The sequence below is a fragment of the Cervus elaphus genome, chromosome 9 (genome assembly GCF_910594005.1).
Source record: "Cervus elaphus chromosome 9, mCerEla1.1, whole genome shotgun sequence".
Taxonomy (NCBI): domain Eukaryota; kingdom Metazoa; phylum Chordata; class Mammalia; order Artiodactyla; family Cervidae; genus Cervus; species Cervus elaphus.
Genome location: NC_057823.1, coordinates 28,877,876 through 28,893,022, shown reverse-complemented (window position 1 = coordinate 28,893,022; position 15,147 = coordinate 28,877,876). Strand labels below are relative to the sequence as shown.

The 15,147-nt window shown below is 38.6% G+C and overlaps 1 protein-coding gene across 3 annotated transcripts in view; it reads left to right on the top strand.

Annotated features, from left to right (window-relative positions):
* Positions 1-15,147, top strand: part of MEGF10 (multiple EGF like domains 10) — a 171,875-nt gene that overhangs the window by 39,600 nt on the left and 117,128 nt on the right. For all 3 annotated transcript variants that reach the window (XM_043912206.1, XM_043912205.1, XM_043912204.1), the window contains exons 2-4: positions 2,850-2,982; positions 11,212-11,313; positions 13,021-13,121. In XM_043912206.1, coding sequence (XP_043768141.1) covers positions 2,867-2,982; positions 11,212-11,313; positions 13,021-13,121 — 319 coding nt within the window. In that variant the 5' untranslated portion in view covers positions 2,850-2,866. The remainder of the gene's footprint in view (positions 1-2,849; positions 2,983-11,211; positions 11,314-13,020; positions 13,122-15,147) is intronic.

Below are 15,147 nucleotides of genomic sequence, written 5' to 3'. Positions count from 1 at the left end.
TCCCTTTTTTTGGCAGTTTGATTCATTGCTTCCAGCAGTTTCCAACTTTGTACAGACTAAACATTTCTAATTGGGAAATGGATGGGTTGAGTCTGAGATGGTGACTCAGGATATAAACTTTCCAATTTGGGATAATTGTTTGTGAGTGGATGGCAGATTACTGCTGACTGGCTCTTGTTTTGTCTCTGAGGAAAGGATGAAAGTTAAGATGCATACTTCATACTTCGTTGAAACAGAATATTTACCTGGTATAGATAAGGCAATGAGACAGAGATATTTGCCATGCTTATTTGTTACAACCAAATATAGTATATGAAGGGATTACTTTTTTGATGGATGAGGAAGACATTATAATATATGATGTGTCTTCAGCTGTGAAATGGGGATGGTAAAAATGCCTACTTAAGTTACTGTGTGGATTAAATAGATAATTCACATGAAAGGTTCGGTACTGTGCCTGGCACACAGTAACCAGTCAGGAAATGTCAGCTGTTGTTGTTTATCATTATCATTACTTTTTATTTATTACTGTTAAGCAGAGTAGCTTCTTTAATTATATAATGTTAAGCTTCAGATTTTACAACTTCATGATGATTAGCCTGTGAGAAACATCTCTAATTTGAATTAATTTATAAGCCATATTTTGGCTAGTCATTTATGCTTTGTATGTTGGAATTACTTTGTGATGATTAGAATCCCCCTTTTAAAGATTTTACTACTTCTCATAGTGGCTTACACTATCTTTTAATTATCCTGTGAATTCATGACATTTATCCATATTCCAAATCAAATATTTTCTTTTGTTTTGGCCTTTGTGAATTAGAGATAGATAACCTGTCATAACTGGAGAAGGAAACGGCAACCCACTCCAGTATTCTTGCCTGGGAAATCCCATAGACAGAGGTGCCTGGTGGGCTACAGTACTAATACACTATATATACTTGTGCTTATAAACAGTTTTGATTTTAAAGAATTTAATGTTTCTTCATTGTTCTGTTTTCTTGAATTTGAAGGATAAACTGTTTCCTAAGGTTCAGTGTTTGCCAGTATTGTTGTTTATTACTTATTTAAGATAAACTTGCCTTTTAAAACCCCAAGATTATCATTCAATAAATTTTGTTCCCAGATACTAAAACCCGGTAACCTCATGGTGTGGAAAGTTAGTATAACTTCTCAGAATGCCAGCTCTCACCCAGAAAGTAACTGCTGGGCCCCATAATCTGGTCAATTTTTATTAGTTTCACTGGTTTACCAACAGGAAGGCTAATGCTTGCTTTCTCTTTAATTTGCAAATGGATCACCTTTTTGGAGGGAGTTGCGTGGCATGTGGGATCTTACTTTCCTGACTAAGGATCAACCCTCCCCTCTCCCCCTTCACTGCCCACCCCTTGCGTTAGAAGTGCTGATTCCTAGCAACTGAACTGCCAGGGAGGTCCTGGATCAGCTATTTCTAATTCCATGTCTATTTTTATAATTATTATATGAAGCCATTTTATATAGTGAGACACACTTTTCCTCCTCATTAAGTGCCAAGTTCCCTCCACCACGGCCCTCCCCTGCCTCTCAGGAGGAGAGCTTCTGTGTTTCCATCTCCATGAGTGGCTCACCCTCCACTCAAGGGGCTGTAACAGGCATCCTTCCTTGCTCTGACCCCCACATTCAGTCACCAAATCCTGTCCATTCACCTCCTGAAAAACTTCCAGATTCACTCAGCTCCCTGCACCCCCAGTGTTACTTCCGTATTTCAGCCTCAGTCGCTTCTCACCTGACCTCCCCCTAATAGCCTCCCCCTGCGGTTCATGCTCCCCCTGCAGCCAGTAATCTTTCTTATGTCACCCTGTACCCTTCCCTAGCTCTCTGTAATCCTTGGATGAGGTTCACATACTTTGCCATGTCTTATAAAATCCATGGTGATGTGCCCCCCCCCCGCCCCATATCTTTCTCCAGCTGAGCTCATTTGAGCTCATTAAGGGTGCCTGATCCTCCCTCACCTCTGTCCCCTCTGCCTTGAACATTCTCCTCCCTCTTCTTATCTCCTTTGTGGGCTTAACTCTTTTGTAGATGTGTTGCTATTTGTTTTCCCCCTTTTGGTCTTTCCTCCTCTCAACAATAATACCAGGTTCATTTTTTTCTAATACTGACCTCCAAACAGCTTTACACTTTTTATCTGTACACCTATGTAGAAACCTCTATAAAACAGCTGGGTTAGTCTCTGTTCAGCAGATGGTGGGACAGAAGCACTCAATATAAGAAATGTGTGTCACGATTACTAAATTATAAAGATCGTAGTGGGCAGGGACGAGAACTAGATCTGTGTTTTACGTCCAGTGTTTGCGCAGTGCCTAGGACAGAGTGGCCATTCAGTGAACACTGAATGAATTACTGAATGACCCTCAGTTTAAGCCTGAGGTGCCTCTCTCTTGAGTCAATGGACCTTCTGTTCCATTATTTATCCTCTAGGACAAAAGAGGTCAGATTCCTCTGTGTGCCCTCTCCTTCCAGAAGGGAAATATGCCTGCTGAGAGAATCTGGAAGCCTGTGTTGCCCTGAGTTGTTCTGGTAGATTCCTTTAATGTCGGCTGGCATGGATGAGAAGGTCTTTTGTTATGGTGGCAATTAATGATGATTTGCACTTTTTAGTAATTTACAAAATAGTGGCCATCTTGACAACATAAGAAATATCTCTCTCTCCTGGACCATGAAAGCTGGTGACCCATCTATTTAAATCTAAGACTCATTATTCATGTTTCAGCCCTAGTGACAACTGGCACTTTATAGTTACTATACTGAAAAGAATTCTTTGGGGGTCATTTTAATGCATCTTTAATTTGAATTTCTTTTTCTTGTAGGTTGTTCTTCAGGAACAATGGTTATTTCCTCGAATTCATGCCTGGGCTTTATCTGTTTATTGTTATGCCACTGGATCAGGATGGCATCATCTCTGAACCTTGAAGATCCCAATGTGTGTAGCCACTGGGAAAGGTAATAATTTTGAGAAATAATATTTCTCAGTAGTCTGAGAAATAATTTCTGATAGATTCCTTTGTATGCTATCAATATCAGTACCACATATAAAATTAGAATTTGAGAAGAGATTATAAAATTGCTTTCATGTAAAAATCTTTCATTATATGTAATAAATTAGGTAGTATAATTCACCTTGGTCTTAGAGAGTGTATGTTATGTATTTTAAACTTGAGATATTGATTCTAACACAGGTGCATTTGTAAAATAGGGGAAAGCATTATAGATTCATAGATCGATTAAAATGATCTCCTTGAGGGCTTACCTCTGCTCTATATCTATTTGCAATAATTTGGTGGAGCTGAACTTATGGACATATGGATTATGGTGGAGTTCCTACTTATGCATGGGAATCAATGAGAGAGCAGTGAAAGACAGTGTGGAATAATATCCTAGAGCATTGAAATGAATGGCATAAAAAGTTGTGTGGTAGGTGACCTGAAAGGAAAGACTTGATGTCTGGAGGAACTGGCTAGGCTGCATGGAAGTAGTGTCACCCGAGATGTCCTTGAAGACTTGAATAAGACCAGTGGATGACAGTGACTGGCAGGGGTTCTAGGATGGAGGGGAGTTTGAAAGCAGTGCCAGGCAGACCACTAAGGACTGTACCCAGTAAGTCTAGCGTCAGTACAATACAGGAGGAGAGCAAGATTGACTACATTATATGAAAGCAAATGATGTCGTCTCCAGATCTGGGTTAACTTACAGTCCCTTTTGGAACCCAGAAATGGCACAAACTATCTAGTGATACTGAAATGCAGTCAAATGCAGTTTACTCTGTTACTTGTCCTCCTAAAAAAGTGTGTACATGTTTCTTTATCCAAAATGAACATTGCACTTGCAGGTTTTTCAAACAAATAGGAGGTGTCAAGTACTAGAGAGTAGTGTGTAGTTGTAATAGCTGTAAATAGAATGACATTGAACTCTTAGTCTCTCTCTCCTGTCACCCTGAGTACCAAGAAGAGAACAGCACGGAGCATACATTCCAGTCACTGTGTCACCCGCTGGAAGGATGCTCAGAGCTCAGAGTTTTTCCAGCATGGCAGCTATATTATTCTAGGGCACCCTGACTCCTCATTCACAGTGTTAGTTTTCAGTGAGGGCTCATCCCCATCTCTGCTGTCAGTATTATGGTGGGGTAACAAAACGTATTGTCCTGATTGATCAATAGAGTCTTCTATCATTATGAAACTTTAAGTGGAAATATGTATATGTAATAAAGTTCTATATATTTGATATTAACTATATTATACAGAATTTAAGAGGAGGGAATGCCTATTATCTTTATAATTTTCATAGAACTTCCCATAAAACATTTCAGCAAAGTATGTAATACATAGAACTATAGTAATAAAAATAAATTGATGAATACATGACTAAGAACATATCAAATTTAGAAAAGGGAGAGTCCATTGGTAGTTGAACTTCTTAGAGGATGATAGCTTTGAAATGGGAGAAAAAATCAAATTTGTTAGGTACTGTGAAATAAAAATCAAGAGATCTTGGTAATACATTAACTATGGATGTGAAAGAGGCCGAAAAGGCTGAGATTTAGAACCTGCTGTGTGGAAAAGTGGGCGTGTCATTGGACATTGTTGTTGCTGAGTTGCTAAGTCATGTTTGACTCTTTGTGACCCCATGAACTGTACCACGCCAGGTTTCCCTGTCCTTCACTATCTCCTGGTGTTTTCTCAAACTCATGTCTGTTGGGTTGGTGATCACATATGGAAAGATAAAAGTAAGAGAGTTGATTTGACAATTAGTGTGGTTTTGTCATGTTGTGTTGATAAGATCAATCTGAAATACGGGCCTGGATGAATGTTTAACTTTTCATTTAAAGAAAACATGATAAAGATACTTCCCCTGGTTTGTTTTTACATTGCCCTATCTTATAATTGTCATGGACAAAAAGGCCTTATTAAATATAAGAAAGAGTACTGGCTTAGAATAACCCTGTTTTTTGTTTTCATTGAAGGAGTCCAGTGATCTTGCATGAGTCTCTCTTTTTTTAATGAATGAATGAATTTATTTATTTTTGGCTGTTCTGGCTCTTTGTTGCTGCCTGTGGGCTTTCTGTAGTTGTGGTGAGCAGGGGAGACTCCAAGCCTAATATAATTTTACTGTTGTACAAGTGATTGGAGTAACTGAGAAAATACTAATGGGGAAGGAAATTCAGTATGAAAAAACAGGAAAATGATGGAGATTTTCTCCTGCCTATATTTTTGCTATGAGCTACTAAAAAGAAAAAGTTGACAGCTACAATCTTCTCATTGATAAATTTTCTGTTATACGGCTAGCTAATGATTCTTTGAAGAAAGGTTAAAGAAAAATAGAATTTGTTTTATAAGAATGGAGTAAAAGAATATAAATTAAAATGAACAGATAAAGGTGCAGGTGACAGATTCTCCTACATTTTCAAAAACTGAAATGAACTTGAATTGAAATGGGGAGATGAAGATGAGTTTCAGGGAGAAATTTTTGCTAGTAAGACCCAGTAGTACTCATGGCAGATTTTCCTTATACTAAAACCCACCTGTCACCAGTGGCTCCGAGCCATGGAATCACCTGCAGTCTCGCTCCTCAGAGTGGAGTCTGTGGAGCTGTGGTGGCAGGAACCTCAGCTGGGAGCTTTTTGGAATCGCAGACTCTCAGGTCCCTCCCCAGACCTACTGAATCATTTATTTTCAAATAAAAGTATACTTCATTTTAAGGCAGCAATTGTGAGTCTTAGAAGTTGTGTCCAACTCTTTGCAACCCCATGGACTGTATAGTCCATGGAATTCTCCAGGCCAGGATACTGGAGTGGGTAGCCTTTCCCTTCTCAAGAGGATCTTCCCAACTTGGAGATTGAACCCAGGTCTCCTGCATTGCAGGCGGATTCTTTACCAGCTGAGTCACAAGGAAAGCCCAAGAATACTGAACTGGGTAGCCTATCCCTTCTCCAGCGGATCTTCCCAGTACAGGAACCGGAGTGGGGTCTCCTGCATTGCAGGCGGATTCTTTATCAACCGATATCAGGGAAGCCTGAAGTAAAATTAAGGAGAATTAATTAAAATACACAATTTTTATAATTAAAATAAATACACAAAATTAAATACACAAGAGATACTTGTTATTAGAGAATTCTGAACAGCATCCCTTTGGAAAATGAATAACTCCATGAATCATCTGTCCCTTCTCCCCATCTCCTTTCCCTGTTGTGTGAGTTTAAGTATTTCCACCTACGAGGGTTTCTTCTAAAGAAGGCACAAATGAAGAGAAACCATTCTCTGCCCAACCCCTTGGGGGTGAGACACAGGAGTGGCAATTATTGAAGCTGCATTCCTGAAGTGAGCAGAGATAAGAAATGATAATTATTACCATATTTGATTAAAGTAACAGGATAATTTAGGCAGATAAAATGTAATTAACCACTTTGGAATGAGTCCAAGTGATGATGGCTTCCCTTACCCTGTTCTTTGACCTTAAATTAAATCTTGCTGGGGTTCCTCCCAGATAATACTTAATAGGTTAAAATCATGGTGATGATATGTTTTCAGTGTGTTTGAAAAGATTAAACAAACAAGCAGGAAATAAAGGGTTTTGCATCTTGAGCATGAAAATAGTGTACGGTTGGGACCTACAGTTTTTATCCAACCATTTCACTGCTTGCTTTAGAAGCTTTCGATATTCTATAATATCTGAGAGGCAGCAGGGGTACAGGATGGTGTCTGGGGGTCTTGGTGTTAAAGTGCTGGCTCTAGACTGTCCACTAGTACCAGGAGCTCAGTGTGGCTTATTTGTGATGAAAATGGGATTGGACTAGACCAGGGGTCCCCAAACTCCAGGATCTAGAGCCTGATGATCTGAGGTAGAGCTGATGTAATAATAATAGAAATAAAGTGCACAATTAATGTAGTGTGCTTGAATCATCCCCTAACCTTCTCCCCCTCCCTGCCCCTGTCCCGGTCTGTGGAAGAATTGTCTTCCATGAAACTGGTTCCTAGTACCAGAAAGGTTGGGGTCCTCTGGACTAGACAATCAACAAGATCCCTTCCCATTCTGTGACTTTAAGAGCCCCTGCAGATGAACATGGTGATGTCGACTGATAGCCAAGGTGCTAATTGAGTTCAAACAGCAACCCAGGTATTATCCAAAGAAGTAGTGCTAAGGAGCAGGGGATGTCCTCCAGTTCTCAGGGACTTTTGTCTTCATGGTGTGAGCACACAGCTTCCATAAAGTGGACCCTTGGAAAATGACAACTTGATTGTCTAATGATAAGTGGGTACTGAGCAAATTAGGTGTAGTCACAAGTATTTGGCAGTCATAATTTGAAGACTATTTACTAACAGGGAAAAATGCTTATGACATACCCTTAAATTCAAAAAGTAGATTTAAAATTATGTGGCTAGCATGAGTATGAAAAATAAAAGCGAAAAAAGCTAAACTAAAGCTAAAAGCTAAAAACCCCTAGGGATGGTAAGAGAAGTACAGGGAAATGCTATGATAATTAGGTAAGAGTTAAACAATTTTCTCCCTTTCTTCTTAAAAATTTGTTTTCCAGATTTTCTGGTGTGATTATAATATCATTAAAAATGAGAAATAAAAAACAGATTGTTTAGAAAAGGAAAAGAATATATGAAAAAGAACAGAAAGGAAATTTGGGATGAAGAAGCTCAGAATCCGTCTCCTTTAAATTTGAGTGGAAACCTCAGTATCTGATCAATGTGAAAAGTAATTTATATTTAGCCTGTTGTTCATTAAGTTTGAAACTATGAGTAATTCTAATGAGAAATGTCAAGACTGGAGAGAAATGCTCAACCTTGGTAAATTTTATGGTTTGATTTCCCCTGAAATGTATATATTTCTCTGTTAAAGTAAAAGCAGGTTATTTTAGCTTTTACGTGTTGGCCTCTTTTAAGAGCCATTTGAAGGCAGGAATTACATAGAATTTATTTAATAAATGTTTGTTGATTTGGAATCCTTAATGGTTTAATTACCCTTTTATAAAGAAGAGCTTTTTTATATCCTAAAAGCAGTGAAACATCCTGCAAATGTAAGCTATTAATGAGCAGCAAATGTCCAGAGGAGGAAATTCATGTGCTTTAACATTTTCCCTTTTTGAGGTAACTTTCCAGACTGCAAGGGATTAGTGAAAACACTTTTCACATTTGCTTGTGGAGTCAGCTCCCCCATCATATGCAATGGCGAGTATTTGGCCAAGGTCCCTTAGTTGATTATTGCTTTTACACTCCAAGGCATTCGGATCTTAACACTATAACATAGCATGTGAAATTATGGGAATACTGCATCAGATCTGGTTCTAACGAACTAATTTAGTTAGGCTAAATTATTACTGTAGAGCCTGGTAGATTACATTTTTTCACCAAGAAACATTAATTTAGAGTTGTTCCTTCTTCATTCCCATAGCACATGTGGAAAGTTGTTCTGTTTTTGCACATGGGTAATGTGAGATTGCCTAGATGGCAGGTCCATACACAGAGGGCACTCATTCACTTTTCTCTCCACTAGAAATGGAATGGAGAAATAATGCTGCAGGCCTCAAGATTCAGTTATTTGCAAGCTGTTGGCTTGTTGTTCAGTCACTCAGTTGTGTCCAACTCTTTGCCATCCCAAGGACTACAGCATGCCAGGCTTCCCTGTCCTTCACCATCTCCTGGAGCTTGCTCAGACTCATCTCCATTGAGTCAGTGATGCCATCCAGCCTCCTCATCCTCTGTAATCCCCTTCTCCTCCTGCCTTTTATCTTTTGCAGGGTCAGGGTCTTTTCCAATGAGTCAGCTCTTCATATCAGGTGGCCAAAATACCGCAGCTTCAGCTTTAGCATCAGTCCTTCCCATGAATATTGAGGGTTGATTTCCTTTAGGATGGACTGGTTTGATCTCCTTGTCATCCAAGGCACTCTAGATAGGGAGGGGAAAGAATTGGTGAAGAAAGGCTTAGAATTTGCATCAGCGTGAACTTCAGGATGCTTTCCAGGTGGCTTAGTGGTAAAGAATCTGCCCGCCAATGCCGGAGACATAGGTTTGATCCCTGGGTTGGGAAGATCCCCTGGAAAAGGAAATGGCAACCCACTCCAGTACTGTTGCCTGGGAAATCCCACAGAGATCCCACAGAGCCTGGCGGGCTACAGTCCATGGAGGCACGAAAAGTCAGACACGACTTGGTACTCATCGACAACAACCACAGCAAACCTCAGGATGCTGCTAGGGGCCTGAAGAAAATCTAAACAGCTTCATGTGATATTTCATCCCAAGAAAATTTATATTTTAACAAAGACCTCTTGGTTTACCCAAAAGGAGTTATATCAGCGATGTAGGTGATTGCATACTTGATGCTCATCTGAACCTGTTCTTGCAGGTGTTGTCTGCTGGAGTAGAAGGAAGTAGTTTTGTGAAATGTATGTTAGAAATACAGAAGCCAAGTGGGAAGGGATCTTCAAGAACACCTCTTACCCCATTGTTTTACAATGTGATAAATCCAAGGAAGTGAGATTCCCTGCTGAAGGTCAGCCAGGTTCTCAGTATCAGATCAAGATGCTAATAATCTTGCCTTCTTCTTATCCAGTGATCTTTTCATGAGGACCTACTACATTTGCCTCTGACCTGTGGAGGATCCCTAAATTTACCTAGAAATCAAGTTGCAATGTCCCAAAGAATCAAATACACAGAGTTTGAATAGTATGATGAGTTCATGGATGTCTCATAACGACTGAGAGAGACCACCTGGAGAAAGAAATAGCACTGTGTATGAGGCCAGTACAGCTTAGCTTTCAAATCAAGAGTTTCTTTTCTTTATCTAAACTGAATTCTTCATGTAGAAATTTTAACCCCATTCCTTCCATGCTTTCTGTGGTTCATAGTTCCTTTTAATGAACTTGGCCTGTTGATCTGCAAGTGACTCACTTGGTGAGTCCAAGTGAGTCCATGATTTTGGCCCACTTTTGTTGTTATTGTTGTTAGCATGAATTAAAGATTCTAGTGGAAATCTTTAAGAGACTGCTAAAAAATATAAAACAAATTGTTTTGTAAAGGGGATTCTCCAGAATTTCCTGTAGGCAAGAAATCTAAGCTCTTGAGCATGCAATAGACTGCTTTGAAATAAAGTAAGGAATTGAACAAGGAATATTCTTTATATTTTTTGCATCTTTTCAGCCACATTCTTAGACCCATCAGATTGCATGTTTTTACTCTTAGAAGAATCTATTAATGAAAATATATTGGAAAACAGACTGCTTAAGTAGCATCTGGGTGTTAGTATGATTATTTCAGGCTAATTGTCTCAGCCATATGTTTAGAATCAGGTTTAAAGGCTTCTGTATAGCTTCTATGTAGATGCTGTATATATTCTTCCATTACCTGAAAGTAGGGCAGGTGCAAGAAAGAAAATTATTTGAAGTTCCAATCAGAGAAATATACTTTCTGATTTTCCAAAATCAGTAGCAAAATGTACTCAGATTTGCTGAGTACACTTATTATTTAATTTTTGAATTGAAAATTGCTCAGTCATGTCTGACTCTTTGTGACCCCATGGACTGTAGTCCATGGAATTCTCCAGGCCAGAATACTGGAGTGGGTAGCCTATCTGTTCTCCAGGGGATCTTCCTGACCCAGGTCTCCTGCATTGCAGACGGATTCTTTACCAGCTCAGCTATGGCTATTATTTATTGAGGCCTATGATGAAAACTTGTTTTGAAAGGTCTTGATATCCCTGGACCACAGGGTATGGGATGCAACTAAAAATTACAGAAAAATATGTGGTGATTTTTAAAAAATATTTATTTATTTGGCTGCCTTGGTTCTTAGTTGCAGTACGTGGGATCTAGTTCTCTGACTAGTGATTGAACCCATGCCCCCTCCATTGTGATCATGGAGTCTTAGCCACTGGACCACCAGGGAAGTCCCTGTAATGGTATGCTTTTAAATTTAGTAATATCAGAGTTTTGGGTGAATGGTAAATGTGAAATTTTTTGAAATTTATAGCATAAACTCTTGTGTTTTAAATACTTTAATATTGGAACTTTTAGGGTTCAAGTTCAAATAGAAACCCATCAAAACATGGAGATTTTGTTAAAAGTCATTGTGGAGTTGTAAGTACAGATAATTTAGCCAGTGACTATTTTTTGGTACATAGTCTATCATTAATGTAAGAGAAATACTGACTGCTTCTCTTTTCTCTTCTTTTCAGCTATTCCGTGACTGTGCAAGAGTCATATCCACATCCTTTTGATCAAATTTACTACACTAGCTGCACCGACATTCTGAACTGGTTTAAATGCACGCGGCACAGGTAATGGAAGCTCAGATGTGTTTATTTATTTGGCATAGTGGAATGGAGTCTGACACAGTCAGAGATATTAAACACTTGAATAGCATTGAAACAAGTATACTATCACGGGTGAAGCAGATCATCAGCCCAGGTTGGATGCATGAGACAAGTGCTCAGGGCTGGTGCACTGGGAAGACCCAGAGGGATGGGATGGGGACGGAGGCGGGAGGGGGGATCGGGATGGGGAACACATGTAAATCCATGGCTGATTCGTGTCAATGTATGGCAAAACCCACTACAATATTGTAAAGTAATTAGCCTTCAAGTAATAAAAATAAATGAAAAAAAAGAAATAAAAATAAAATTTCAACAACAACAACAACCAAAAAAAAAAATAAATAAATAAACACTTGAGAAGGTGGGCCCATTCATAGAGTTCATAGCTGTTGAGTGCAGGTGGTTGTTGTAGCCATGTTCCAAGCTGCAGGAGATACGGAAATACAAAAAGATTGTCTGTCCCTTGAGGAACTTACACAGAAAACATCTACTGATTACCATCATTTGATTAGCTGAAGTCACCCAGCTGTTGAGCAAAACTGGGACGATACTGTAAAATATGGATATCACCAGATATCAAAAACCTCTATCTTAGCATATATTTCTACTTGAACATCTAATTCAACTTAATTCAACTAATTCAACTTAATTCAACTTAATTCAACTTAAAACAACTAATTCAATGAACTTAAATTTGAATTAAATTTAAGAAAAATAAGCCACGTGTTTATTTTTTCTATAAATGTGAAAACAGAAAACAAAAACACTATATTAAATAATCATGTTAATATGGAAGAAAACTGTGCTACCTTGATTTCATTAGTAAAATACTTGTTGTCTGGGTTGTGGGTGGAATGTGGTACCTGCTGATTTATTCGGCACTAAATGATGTCACACTCATTATTGTTTCTTAGGACAAACTTTCCTTGACTGCTTTGTCTAAACCAGCATTCCTTCATGTCACAATATATTCCCTTACTCAAGCTTTATTTTTTGACTGTATTTAATCATTACCAGCCACTATTTGATAATATATTTGTTGAACGTGTATCTTAAATTATACAGGTCTGTCTTCCACAGTAGAATGTAAATTCCTTGAGGGCAAGAGCTTTATATTCTTTCACTCACTGTGAGCTCTTTTCCCAATGCCTGGAATATAGTAAGTGCTCAATAAACATGTGTTATATAAATGGATCAGTAAATGAATGAAGCTTGAGTTATATGTAACGGTCTTCATCTTTTGGTGTCCTATTTTGTAGTAGGGTAAAAATGCATTGACATAGATTTTTAAAGGATTTCTCTGAATTCTTCCTCTAAAACCTATATAAATAAATGATGAGTGATTAGATAAGTAATACATATGAAACTGATCAATATCATAAAATAGCTCAAGTGAAGTAGGGAAGACATGAAGCTTCTGATTCCTTGGAAAAAGTGCTGGTTGACTTAAGTGTCCATTCGGTGTATTCTTAGCAAATTGGTGAGTTAGTATAATATTGCTGAAAATATAAATCCCATGTTTCTTATTTATTATATTGAAGGACCTTGCTTTTTATGCTTATATCATGTTTGATAGTTTTTTGGTATTAAAATATAAATTTTTGATTTCTAACCAAATTGCAGATCAAAAGATGTAATGATGTGATTTTTTTTTTTTTGACCCCTATATAGAATCAGTTATCGGACCGCCTATCGACATGGAGAAAAAACTATGTATAGGCGCAAGTCCCAGTGTTGTCCTGGATTTTATGAGAGCAGGGAAATGTGTGTCCGTAAGTAAGACTTAATGTTTCTTGGAAGTTCATTTATTTTTCCCAGTGTTCGTTTGCATCTGTTAATGGCAGCCTACAGAGATGGAGATTGAGGCCTATGGAGATGGGGCATCTTGGATCCTTCCCTGATACTCACTGCTGCTGTCTTGGCCTGTGCAAGCAGGGAAGCATTCACTATGTCCCTCTGTCCTGTCACAAGTCTCCAAATGAAAGTCACTTGAGGAGAAAGCAGAAGTTACAGAAAGATGATTCAAGGTTGGATGCTGCAATGTTCCTTACAATTCTTCAAGAAAAGTCTGTTTGGAAACCAGTCAAGGAGTCATTAGAGAGGAGAACAGGGATATAAGCTTCCTGCAGCAACTCACCAGAGTCTTGAGTCAACTTTCAAGGGGCCAGCATGTTCATTTCTGGTACATAGGCTGAAAGGCTTATCAAGGAGCTTTCACAATATGAAATGGCTGTAAGTCTGAATCACAAAGTAGACCTTCTTTTTTCATTGTCATTTCTTTCTTCCCTCCCCTCCCCATCTCACTGATTCATTTTGAGATGTCTTGAGAGAAGTTCGATGTTTTATGATACACTTTAGGAAATCTTAGAATATCGTGTGGAATGTAGTTTGCAGTTATGCTAACTATTGGGTGTAGGACTCTTAGAGACACTTAAGATAGGTATTATTAAAAATGATTTTATTCAAATATTTTGACTCAACAAAAAGCTAGAAGGACACCTTTGCTTTCTGAGATGAGATGCTGGTATTGAGTAGTAAAAAGAGACAGAATTCTGCTCTAATGTGGAGGCACTAGAAACATCTGATCATGTCTGGGCTTAAGACTCCACCGAACTGAATGATAACACTGACTTGGCCACCGCTCAACTGGGTGGCCTTGGATAAACCATTTATAAATGGGTTTATAATTTTATTTGAGGCTAATCTGCTCTAAATAGAGAGAGGACTTGGACCAGTATCTGTATCACCTTCCTTCTAACCTTTGGAGTCTATTCTTTATATAGAAAGGGGGTAGTGTTAGTCATTCAGTCATGTCCGACTCCTTGTGACCCCATGGACTGAAGCCCTTCAGGCTCCTCTGTCCATGGAACTCTCCAGACAAGAATACTGGTGTGGGTTGCCATTCCGTTCTCCAGGGTATATAGAAAGAGTGATATCTCAAATTCGGTTCCAAACCAAGGCTATATATGATAATAAATGTTCATTGAAGAGAAATTAAAAAATGTAACTAAGCAAAAAGAAAAAAATGCAAATATATTGTGAATGTCTTTCCTGGTCAGTAAATGTACTTCTGCAACAATTTACAAATGTCAGTGTTTATTGCATTATAGATGTTTATTTAACTGATATCAGCTCTTGAATATTTATATGATTTCCATGTTTTAACCATTATGGACTACATTAGAAGATGTCATTGTGATTAAATCTTTGTTCATCTATATAATTAATAGGTAAGGATACCTTCATAGAAGTAGAATTTCTCGGTTAGAGGCATACACATATTCCTAGACTATTTGGTGTGTTTTCAATTTATACCCCCATCAGCAGTATAGAATGTGTTTTTGCTTATGTGGCGGTAGTGATTTAGTTGTTAACTTGTGTCTGACTCTTTGCAACCCCATGGACTGTAGCCCACCAGGCTACTCTGTCCATGGGATTTCCCAGGCAAGAATACTGGTGTGGGTTGCCATTTCTTTCTCCAGGGGATCTTCCCTACCCAGGGATTGAACCCAGGTTTCCTGCATTGCAGGCGGATTATTTACCAACTGAACCACCAGGAAAGCCCATCTTTTTGCTTATACCCTGTGCCAATTTTCCTTTTGCTATTTTTCTTAATTTGCATCTGTTTGATTAATAATGGTGCTGAATAAGAAAAATTATGTTTATAATCAAACATCTTTGAGAATAATCACAAACTGATCTCTGTGGCCTAGGCTGATGGGAAATTTTCAGACGAAGGCCTTGAATACACACAGCTTGCAGAGTGGGGAGGCCTGGCTGGTCGGGCTGGCCACTTCC